General features: G+C 44.8%; 1 protein-coding gene across 1 annotated transcript in view; it reads left to right on the top strand.

The window, feature by feature from the left end:
- The first annotated feature begins 204 nt into the window (after window positions 1–204).
- Window positions 205–12323, top strand: part of LHPP (phospholysine phosphohistidine inorganic pyrophosphate phosphatase) — a 30251-nt gene continuing 18132 nt past the window's right edge. Inside the window, exon 1 of the mRNA XM_088476957.1 lies at window positions 205–358. Coding sequence (XP_088333083.1) covers window positions 240–358 — 119 coding nt within the window. The 5' untranslated portion in view covers window positions 205–239. The remainder of the gene's footprint in view (window positions 359–12323) is intronic.

The following is a 12323-nucleotide window of genomic DNA, read 5'->3' as shown; positions in this document are numbered from 1 at the left end:
CAAACAAACATGAAACAAGAGCATATTCTACAATGTGAAATCTTGCCTTGCTTTCAGGCATAACCTTTCAATATAACAACAACCAGGGCTCCAATAAATAATGTAGCCAATGTTATTGTGAAGTGCAATTTGCAATCGGAAAATGAGTAGGAAATGCAATAAAGGACTACATGTTCCATGATGCACCACTCATTACGTCACCTGGAGGCGTGGCCTCAAATAGTTGTGCGACTAGTGTCATGGCTTCCTGGGCTAGCGGTGTCCGGGCCGTGCTGCTGGACGTCTGCGGTGTTCTGTATGACAGTGGCGGCCCTGCGGGGGGAGCCGCCATTCCCGGCTCCATAGAGGCAGTGACCAGGTGAGGTGCTGGAGGTGAGAGGGCCTAGGCGTGGCTTGTCATTTACTGGGCGTGTCCTGTAGGGTGACGTCAGCTCTGGGTAATGTATTGTACTCTACTACTAGGGCTTGATCTGTGTACCTGCATCCAGGGCACGCTGCTACATGTAGTCCGACCATAGCTTGAAACTCACACATCTGCTTTATGGTATTCAGGACCGTATAATTTGCAGTGTGCAGTTTCCTTGTGGAATATTTACTGTAGTATATTACAGTGTGCAACCCCATCAGGAGATTGTTTCTACATTACTGCCCGGGAGTCTTATACCCCTTTTACATTCGAGCTAAAACCCGGGTTATTGCAGGGTTAACCCGGGTATCTCCTTGGTGTAAAAGGGGAGAGGGTTGGATCGCCGGGTCGAGGGACCCAGCAATCCAACCCAGGTAACTTACAAGGCTTAACACAGGATTAACCTGTGAAACCCTGCAGTGTGAATGGCGCGCTCCGGGTCACGATGACCTGGAGCGCGCCGCATGCCAGCCGATTGGTCCGGCATCAGTGGCCTTTGGAGATGATGTCATCTCCAAGCGTCCACTTCAACAGCGGAAAAGCCGCTCCGGTATGAACGGCACCGACTTGGGAGTATCCTGGGTCAGCACCGGCTAAATTCCGGGTCTGTGTCGGATTGGAACCCTGTTCCAACTCCGGGTCAAACCCGGAATTTAGATGTAAAAGGGGTATATGTAATAACATAGTAATAACATTATTTTTTGTTTTCTTTTGTAGATTAATGAAGGTTTAAGTATAACATTATTCCAGTACCACTGACACCATTACTTCATACACATAAGTGTTCCTGTGTTTTGTAACCCTTTGTCTTGCAACAGTACATTTAAATTATACAGATTACATTCCAAATAGGCTGAAGGGGACCACTTCATTTTGTATAACCCAATGTAATTACAGTATAGTGCATAGCAGAGGCACATGCAATGTGAGAATCAAATATCTTGGATCTTGCAGAAAATGATGACTGACTGGTGTTACCTTTGCCTTGTGGTCAAAGCAGGAACAGATCTTAACTCCAGAAATAATGATTCAGTTAGTTGCATACCATACCATTGCCTTATTGCCACTATAGGGGCTGATGCAAAGATGGACACATGTTAGTGAGCGCCTCTACACTCTGCATGCTCTGGAACCAAGTGGATGCGACTACTGTTGATGCAGAGTTGTGCGCAATTCACTTGCGACTGAGTTGGCATAACTGGGTGTTGTGACTTTATTATTATTATTATTATTATTATTATTATTATTATTATTATTATATGTGTGCGCTATATATAAATAACTAGTATAAATAATAATTATTCTAATCCTTTTTTTTTTAAGGCTCTGCAAAGTTTCTGTAGCGCCGTATAAATTCGATACACCGTAACAGTAAAACATGACAGATCAATGATACAGTAAATGTGCAACAATATATCATTAGACAATACAGGACAATGAAACTGAGAGGTAGGACACGCATAAGAGAACGAGGGCACTCACTCAGCGGGAAGGGGGGGTTGGGTTGTCACGGTAAAGTTGGCGGTACACTTTTAGTTGTCCTAATAATTTAGCAGAAATTGGGAACAACTCTTATGGAAACTATGTGTTAGCTACATTTTAATAGTAAATCCTACAAATCAGTCGTACATGACTTTGGTCTACAAACATGACAGTTATTTGGGATTCTGGTTTTACTTTACCCCATATTATATAACTGGCTTCTCTTAAAAACATTGTAATTCGTGCCGACAGATGTGTTACAAAACGTAATAGTGGTTTCCTGCCACTGCCGTGGTGCAGCTGCTCTAGGGCCTGGAGGTTCATGTGGGGGGCCACAGTGTCGGATCACCTGCCTGATGCTCCCCTCCCTGCACTCAAAAGAGCAAGTGAGGGCCTCATTTCAAAAAAGCGCAGTAAATACCCTGAGCACAGATGAGGGACCCGAGAAGGTGAGGAGGCATTGCTGTGCCCTTCCCCAAATGTTCCTACTGGGCACCAGTATATAGATTAATATATTATCCCAGTAGTTGGATGTGGCTCTTATACTGTTCTCTTTTTCTGTGTAGTAAATTGCAGTATTTATTAGTGTGTACTTGTGTATCATATGTTAGCTAAATATAGTCAGTGTAACTAATGAGACCTATATTTAGCTACATGTACCTCACAGCCATGTTACAGTACTTCAGTGTTCAGTTACTTTGTGGAATATTTACTGTAGTGCAGTGGTTCCCAAACTTTATCAGTTCAAGGAACCCTTAGGGTCTCCTTAATTTTTTAAGGCACCCCTAAGCGAAATTAATTACCTGTAGTACTGCTCTTTATTTAGTGCACTCTGTAGTACAGCCCATTATGCAATGCCCACGATAGTAGTGCCCCTTATTCAATAGCCCCAGTAGTAGTGCCCCTTATGCAATGCCCCCAGTTGTAGTGCCCCTTATGCAATGCTCCTTGTAGTAGTGCGTCTTATGCAATGCCCCTTGTAGTAGTGCCAGTTATGTAATGCCCACTATAGTAGTGCCCCTTATTCAATGCCCAAAGTAGTAGTTCCCTTTATACAATGCCCCCTGTAGTAGTGCTCCTTATGTAAAGTCCCCTATAGCAGTGGTCAGGGAACAGGGGTAAATTACCCCACGTGGGGTAAAAATGAAATTCCTGAGGATAATGGACGGACAGTCAGGCATGCATATGAATCATTCTATAATATAGAATGATTCATATGCATGCTCGGCTGTGCCGCAGGGAGGCCCTAAGCCGGACGCCCGCTGAGATGTTATTACCAGCGGGCGCCCAGCTCCTTCCCTGCAGCGCCACGTTAGCCGGAGGCTGGAGTTCTCTTCTGGACTTCAGCTTCCGCCTCTCTCCATGCGCACTATGGGAGAGACGTCATGACGTCTCTCCCATAGTTCCAAAGGAACAGCCGGGCGGACAGGACGACGGCGGATGCAGGAGTGGGAAGTAAGGTAAGTGTTTTTTTTTTGTACAAGCAGCACTACAGGGGCATAACTATTGGGGCACTACTACAGGGGCATAACTATGGGGGCACTACTACAGGTGCATAACTATGGGGGCACTGCTACAGGGGCATAACTGGGGGCACTACTACAGGGGTATTATATTGGGGCACTACTACAGGGGGCATAACTATGGGGGCACTACTACAGGTGCATAACTGGGGGCACTACTACAGGGGCATTATATGGGGGCACTACTATGGGGCATTTTAGGGGGTCACTACTATATGATATTCTTTCAAATCAAGGGGGTAACGTTGGCTTATCTAAATATATTTTGGGATAAAGGGTAAAAAAGTTCCCTGACCCCTGCCCTATAGTAATGCCCTTTATATAATGCCACCTGTAGTACTGCCCATTATGCAATGCCCCCTGTAGTTGTGCCCATAATACAGTACCCCTTGTAGTAGTGCCTCTTGGGCAGTGCCCCCACATCCCTGTGCAGAACTTACCTGACTGAAGTTCACGCTGGGAACCGCTCCTCCTCCTGCTGCCACTGAGATGACTGGATCAAGCTGGGTCCAGCAGGCGCGCAGGATCCTCACAAGTTCCCAGTGATGCATTGCGAGGGGCCGCAAGTGCACGGCTAATGATGTCCCCCGCACACTGCATCACTGGGAATGCTGAAGTGATCAGAGACTTCTTTATCCTCTGATAGCTTCAGAGGGCAGCTAACCGGTTTCTGTAGGAAAGTGAATCGCGATCTACCGGCGGGAGCTCCATGAGCGGTAAGTCGCGATCGACGTTTTGGCCAGACCTGCTGAGATGACAGCAGCTTCCCTCCGGCCGTGGCACCCTGGTGACAGCGCCACGGCGCACAGTTTGGGAACCACTGTAGTGTATTACAGTGTGCAATTCCATCAGGAGATTGTTTGTACTTTACTGCCCGGGAGTGTTAGTAATAACATTATTGTCTGTTTTCTTTTAAATTTTAAAGAGATGTTTTCAAAGAAATTATATTGTATTAAATATAATTTCATGGGTATAAAATAGGGAAAATGGGAACGATCACACTCTGCCCGTAGTTACTTTTACACAGTTAGGACAACCCCAGAAATGTACACCATAATATTATTGCCTAGTCCTCCCAAGCATGGGATTAGGGACCTCATTCAGAGCCGCTTGCAAGCGGGTCGATGTTTAGGCCCTGCGCATGCGCAGCGGCCGCACTGCGCGTGCGCAAGCCCTGGAGCGAGAGAGAAAGTCTCTCACTCCGGAGCTCACTACAAAAGGGGCGGCTGTCGATGTTGATCGACAGCTTGCCCCGTTTTGTAGGCGTGGCGGGGGGGTGGTTTCACAAACGGAGGCTTTCCTTAACGCCTGCCGTTTTGTGGGCGGCCGCACTGACATCAGCAGTGATGTCAGTGGGGAGCTTCCTGCTCCATCAGAGCAGGAAGCTCCCTGGGGCTTGCTGTTGCCGAGACCCAACCTTAGGGTCTCGTCGCAAGCCCCGATGGTCGCGAATGTCTTGACCATCACGACCATCAACCTGGTTGGTCGCTAAAGCTGTGGGTGGTAACCCACAGCTTAGCTAGCGACCAGGAGGCCGCACTTCAAAATACAAGCGGCTTCCCACATTCAGAACGAGTGCTCGCATTATGCGAGCGCCTCTGAATGAGGGCCCAGGGCTGCCCACAGCTCTGCTGGGCCCAGGTACTGGGAGAGGGCATGGCCAACTCGGGGAGGTGTGACTATACCCCCTCCATACGAAAATAAAACATATATATTAGCACATGGGCAAGCTGGGTGGCGGTCAGAGATTGATCCTACACAGGGGAAATCTGCTGAAAGAAGCCCATAGACTTCTATAGGCACTGCTATCTGCTGGGATCCCAACAGAGTTAACATACCGGCACTTGTTGGTCGGTATGCTAACCATCCCACTCTCCATACCATAGCCATCCCTCTTTGGTGCTTAACCCTAGCCTCCACCCTAGTGCATGAACCTAATCTCCCCCTCCCCACACCCTTAATCGAACCCTCCTCCATTAGTGTCTAACCCTTCCCCTAGTGCCTAACCCCTAACCCTGTCCCCGTTACTTACTTCCGCCATTTGACTGCAGTTTCCCCTTAGTATATCCCGTCCTGAGGGCGTGGCCACAACAAAATGAGGGATCTCTGCTGCTCGTGCCTCATCAATGTAATCAGAATTCATATGCTGAATATTACTTCCATTCACAAAATGACTGCCCCTACTCTGTGTGCACATACATGGACACTGTATTATAGGTTCCTCCGGGCATCTCTGAATCGGTTACTGCGCAAGCCGAGTCGCACAGGACCTGGCGGCTCACCTGCATCAGGTATCTCGCGCCATATGACGTATTGAGTCTAGGGAGTAAAATGACAAAAGGTCGATTTAGATTGATCTAATTCGATAAACATCGACAAGCTTTCCGACTGCAAAATTGGGTTGAAACCCTAGGGATGATAAATATGCGGATTTTGAAGTCAGAAAGCCTGTCACTGTTGATCAATTTAGATCGACTTTAAATCAACCTTTAGTAAATTTACCCCTAGGTATATGAAGACACATCTGTAATTGTGCAATAGTCTGCAGAGGTTAGTGCAGAGTCTGCAAATTACTAATACACAAAACAAAAGGCCCTCTGCTTTGATGTTTTAGATCAGGGATGGGGATCCTCAGGCCCGGGGGCCGTATAAGGCCTGCGGAATCATTTGGTCTGGCCCTCTGAGTTTTTTTCTGCTAGTCTCATCTGGCTAGCAGGGGGCCTAGAGCATCCTTAGGACTCTTCAGATGGTCACACCGCTGCCCTTACAGCTCCCTGGAGCTGTAATCACCGGCGATTGTGGCCCCGCCACCATGTGATGTCACACGGAGGGGGCGTGGTCTGCACCAGGCCCACGAATAGTGTTTATATATATATATATATATATATATATATATATATCTCTATCTCAAAATGGCCCTCGGCAGAAGAAAGGTTTCCCACCCGTTTTAGATGATAAAAATCTAACTATATTATGAGTTGTTGTTATACTGTTTAAGGTAGTTAAATACTGCATTAAAAGCAAAAGATCAAGATTTGTCGCATTGCCCTTACTAACTTGTTTATTAACATTTACCCCCTTTCATGCATTATATAAGAAAGGTGCAGGTACCCTATAGATAACTGAACTCGGTCCCATAGTCAGTGGTTATTATAAGAGTAGCCAAAAATATCCTTGTGGATGTCCCTGCGCACAGTACATATTACATTCTCTCCCCTCACACTAAACTCAGCCACTAAGTACCTTTAAACTGGGCGATAACCAGGTCACTTTTACTAGTAAGTTCAGCATAAGCATAAAATATCCTTTCAGCCCTACTTTGTGGTAGTGACAAGTATAGTGCATGTACATTGCCTCTGTAAGTGTGTCTAAGCAATAGTGAACAGGAGGCGATGACACACTTACACGACCATGACAATTCTCCTACTCGCATATGAAAGGCTGGACTGGTTGGATATTTACAGCATATTGTTGTAGAGAGATGTGTGAAGAAAATGCAATAATGACCTGTGAGCGACAGTATAAGGGAGCAGCTGCTGGCTGGTGTCCAGGTCGCTCTCCTGCCAGGCAGAACAAGCCACTGATTATGAGGAGGGCCAGCAGACATGGCCCATAAAGCGATCTTACCCCGCAGGAGACTTCTACTGTGGGGTGTTAAACTTGGAATTTATAATCCATAGCAAGCCTCTTCCTTTATAAGGTATAAGTAGTGTCATGTCCTTACAGGAAATCTTTTGGTATATGTGTTGACATTTCATGATCTATATACAACTTCCATGTAGTCTTAAGCCGGGTACACACTCCACATCGGGCAGTGCGTACACGCTATGTCGCTGACGATGCACGCTTCCGCGCATCGTCAGCGACATCGCCTGTTGGATCTGCATGCAGGTCCGACAGGCAATATCGTTAGCGGGGGCCATGCTGCCAAATGCAGCATAGTCTCCGCCGTCGCTCCCGACATTGGCAAGTGTTTATGCAATTGCTGATGCCAGCAGATCGGACAATATATCGTCTACATTGGGCAATGTGTACCCGCTATGTCGTTGACGATGCGCGCTCCCACGCGTCATCAGCGACCATGGCTGTTGGACCTGCACGCAGGACCGACCATCGATATAGTCAGCGGGGGACATGCTGCCGGTTGCAGCATGGCCCCTGCTGTCACGCCGTTGCTCCCAGCAACCCCGCTGGGCCCCGCCGCACGACACATCGGTAAGTGTGTACCCAGCATTATTGATAAATGTTACATAATACAATTGTCTAAAGCACAGATGAGGTAGGCATTTTGTGTACTGAATCAATGACTATGCAGATTAATATGTCACTGGGACCTGCTGAATACATAGAATGTGTTCTCATGAATAGTGTTTCAGTGTACAAAATAGCTGCCTCGGGGGGCATTCATTTGGGCTCGATATCATTTTTGTGAAAAGTTTTCACTTTGTGTTATTGCCCAATTAAATTGCAGGTGAAGTTAACACGCCATAATTCTCCATAGGATGTAACACAAATTTTTCTTCACCGCCTCCTGAGAAGGTGAAAAGTTGGGGAAAATCCCTATTTTAAGTTAAAAATGTCTGGACTTTTTATAGTCAAGGCCACAAAGTTTGTTTGTGTCCAATGTTTTTTTATTGAAAACTATTTTTACATTACAATATAAGAAAATTATGAATATAGCATTTATAAAGTTTTGGTCTATACAAAGACAAACTTTTCACATAAAAAAGTTAAACATAAAATAATACACACTTAAATTTGTTTGCTCCCCAGTCACGTAGTCCGAATGCCTAAAGTTGAACTCACCTGCAGGTGCACAGAACAGCCAATGAGAAAGGTTTCTTAAAACCCGGATCTAGAGACCTGGGTTGGATGCATTCACACTAGAGACTACCCGGGTTGCACCCAGGAAAAACCCTGGTACAGGGCAGCGTCATGGACCCAGGACTTCGACCCAGGTTGTTTCTGTTCACACATAGCAAAAACCCGGGTTGATGCACGTTCACGGCCAAAAAACTGGGTTTTTGCTGTATGTCTGAAAGGGGTATGATTTTTTCACTGTTTTAGAAAAATGCATATAACCGCCATTTTACACAATTTAAGAACCCCAAATACTTTTATTATGGCCACTAATAGACTTCTATACTTTTATCCAATATTAGTTTGTCTTTTTATTTTCACCGATATTTAACGTGAAAAACTAGCAAGAATTATTGGATGACCACTCATTTTCTAATTGGATTGCACAATAAGTTAAAACCCAATAACAGGCGATAAGTGAAATTAACGGGCGATATGCGCAATAAGTTAACACCCATGAAAACGTATACCTTTCACCTACAATTGAATTACCCCCTTAATGATGTCACCAGGACCTAGCACATTTATAGGCTGTACTTAAAGAATAGTACTTCAATTCACAAAATGGCTGCCTTAATGATGTCTTCGGGGCCTAGCACATTTATAGGCTGTACTCTCTTGAGTAGAGTTTCAGTTCACAAATTGGCTGATATTATGATATCAACAGTGCCTTATGAATTAAAAGGCTGTATTTTTCATAAGTATAAATTAAAAGCATATAATAATAAGAATAAGAATAAAAATATTTAGCACTAAAAGCATAAAATAGTTGCTTCAGTTCTGTCACAGATGAAATGGTAGGACGCCTTCTGAATAATTTTATTTTTGTTTATGTTATAAGGCACAGTGATCCCTATGACTACATGCATTTTCTGAAAAGTATCGGTGTATTTTAATCAACAAGTAGATCTTACTAACTGCTTTGGGGCTCATTTACATGTGGATGTAAATCCATTTTATGACACGCCTCTCAGATGTAGCTGTACACGCCCACTTTACCGCCGCGCTCATAGGTGTTGCTTTCACAATCTCCCTGAAATGCTTTTTCAAAAGTAGGCAAGTATGAATTTACCTTGAAAAAGCAGTGATTTTGCAAATTTATTTTTCGTCAGTTTGGTTTCACGTTCTATGGAATGGCCCTCATGTATCTGGGCCTGATTCAGAGCCGCTCGCTCTGAAGCAGGGCCGGGCTTTTTTTTTATGGATCGCCTCTTGACCGCTCGCATAGCTGTGGGTGACCACCCACAGCTATTGCGAGCGGCCATGATGATGGTCGCGATGGTCAAGATCATCGCGACCATCGGGCTTGCGACGAGACCCTTGTGGTAGGGTCTCGTGGCCGCAAGCCCCAGAGAGATTTCGGCTCTAACAGCCGGAATCTCTCCACTGACATCACTCGTGATGTCAATGGGGCCGCCCCCAAACGGCAGGCGTTCTCATGGGAACGCCGGGCAGCCACCCCCCTGGGCCGCCCCACCAAAGGGGGCGAGCTGTCACTCAACATCGACAGCTCGCCCCCTTTGGTGCGAGACCCGGAGCGACGGTGTGCCCGTCTCTAGCCGGGTCTCGCGCATGCGCTGTGGGCCACCATCGACCCGGTTGCGAGCGCTCAGCACTTGCGACCGGGTCTGAATCATGCCGTCTGTTTCCATATTTTATTTAAGGTTTAAGGTTATGGGACCTATACACAAGACACACGTTAGTCGGAGGTTATAGTACACTTTAACTACTGTTCTCACAGAAGTGTTAAACACTTAACACAACTAATAAATTTGTTGTTATTTTAACATGTTCTTGGAGTAAATAAAATGTGTCATAGCATCAATATACAGTATAAAATGTGCAAAAAAGCTTGATAGATCTGTGCTGTAGTTTTTGTTTAGTGATCCTCAGACGTGCAACTTTTATTTTTACCTCTCCAATAAAAATGATTGTTGCTGATTAGGCTTTTGTGTGTCTCTAATGAGGGAACAGATGCCCCGATCACAATTCAGATTCCTGTCAGCAGCCAGCTAATGATTAAATAGCTCACCAGCATCTACACAGGTAATTGTTTAACCAACACAGATGTTTTGTTAAAGTCGTAAAAGATTAGAAGAGATGATTGTATGGAGGAATTAGGATCTGGTTAACCTCCTGCCATTCAAACCGCAATATTTTTCTTAATGACTATTCATTTATTCTCATTTATTGGCACAAAAACAGACAAATCTCAGGTGCACAACTCCAAATTATTAATAATATATAAATGCAATAAAATTTTGCAATCAATAGAGGTTTTTAGCATAATCTTGGCCAAGGTTATGGGCCTACCCACCATATCCAGGTAACCTCTGAAGAGTAGGTCCCTAACATGCTACGATTCAAATCCAGAGCACAGGACACCCCCAAACTAGCCCAGCTAAGCCGCCCCAGGGCACCGCCATAGTAAGAAAAGTGCAGTGTGAAAGAGATAGTTAGGAGCAGCTACTGCTGCATATAAAGAATGAAAATAAAAAGTGAGGTACATATATAATAAACAAACAGTGAAGGGTTAAAATGTGTTATAAAAGAAAAATGTGTTATAATGCCCTGAAACAGATCAACAAAGGGAATCCAGGGGGACCCACGCTCCAAAAATGAACCAAAGTTGCACTCCAGTATATAAAACTTGTAGGACTTACCTAGAATTGTGCCTAATACCAGTGTGCATACATTACTAGACTCCATGCTTTTAAACCAATAAGGTAGGGGTGCTAATCCAGACTGAGGGTGTCTCCTTTCCCTCAGGTGTGCAATAAAGCACATTAAATGGAGTACATGGGAAAGATTTCTGGACTGCACACCCTGAATATATATATATAGTGGGAGGTGAAAAGTGCAATGTGAAAGAGATAGTTAGGAGCAGCTACTGCTGCATATAGAGAATGAAAATAAAAAGTGAGGTACATATATAATAAACACACAGTGAAGGGTTAAAATGTGTTATAATGCGGTGATCAACAAAGGCAAATTTTATTTTCATTCTTTATATGCAGCAGTAGCTGCTCCTAACTATCTCTTTCACACTGCACTTTTCTTACTATGGCGGTGCCCTGGAGCGGCTTAGCTGGGCTAGTTTGGGGGTGTCCTGCGCTCTGGATTTGAATCGTAGCATGTTAGGGACCTACCCTTCAGAGGTTACCTGGATATGGTGGGTAGGCCCATAACCTTGGCCAAGATTATGCTAAAAACCTCTATTGATTGCAAAATTTTATTGCATTTATATATTATTAATAATTTGGAGTTGTGCACCTGAGATTTTTCTGTTTTTGTGCCTGCAATTAATCTCATAATGTAGCACCTCCCACTATATATTAGGGATGTGCAGGCTCGGATAGGTTCGAGTTTGCACGTGGAGTTCGGATTTTTCCCTCCAAAAAAACGGAACTCAGAACGAGGCAAAACGTCATCTTACATGGACGAACATCATCATTCCTGGTCTTTTGTCCAGGAATGATGATGTTCGTCCATGTAAGATGACGTTTTGCCTCGTTCTGAGTTCCGTTTTTTTGGAGGGAAAAATCCGAAGTCCACGTGCAAACTCGAACCTATCCGAGCCTGCACATCCCTACTATATATATATATATATATATATATATATATATATACACACACACACACAAGTCCAGATCACCGGCACTCACGGGTTCCACAATGTCCTGGGCCGGGTGCCCTCCACAGTCAGTCGCTGCCAAACAGGACGAACTGAACATAATCTCCACAAGGCGGCACTCCGTGTAAAAAACGACCAAATGTGACAAGATGCTGTCTGCAACGTTTCAGCACCTTTTATTAGCGCTTTTTTCAAGCATAAAATACATACAAACATGTTACACTTACCAAACATATATAGAGCAGTTAGATACCATGCTGCACCGCGACATCACTTCCTGGCTCCAACCCGGAAGTCCACAGAGCCAGTAGTGACGTCACATCCTCCCATTCAACGGTTACCATGGTAATCACCATGGTTACCAAATAACACAAATACAATGTGACCAAAAACACATGACATAATTAAAAACAGTCCA

The sequence above is a fragment of the Taudactylus pleione genome, unplaced genomic scaffold, assembly GCF_031769625.1.
Source record: "Taudactylus pleione unplaced genomic scaffold, aTauple2 ptg000198l, whole genome shotgun sequence".
Taxonomy (NCBI): Eukaryota; Metazoa; Chordata; class Amphibia; order Anura; family Myobatrachidae; genus Taudactylus; species Taudactylus pleione.
The sequence above is the reverse complement of the archived record's forward strand: the minus strand, read 5'-3'. Positions and strand labels throughout refer to the sequence as shown.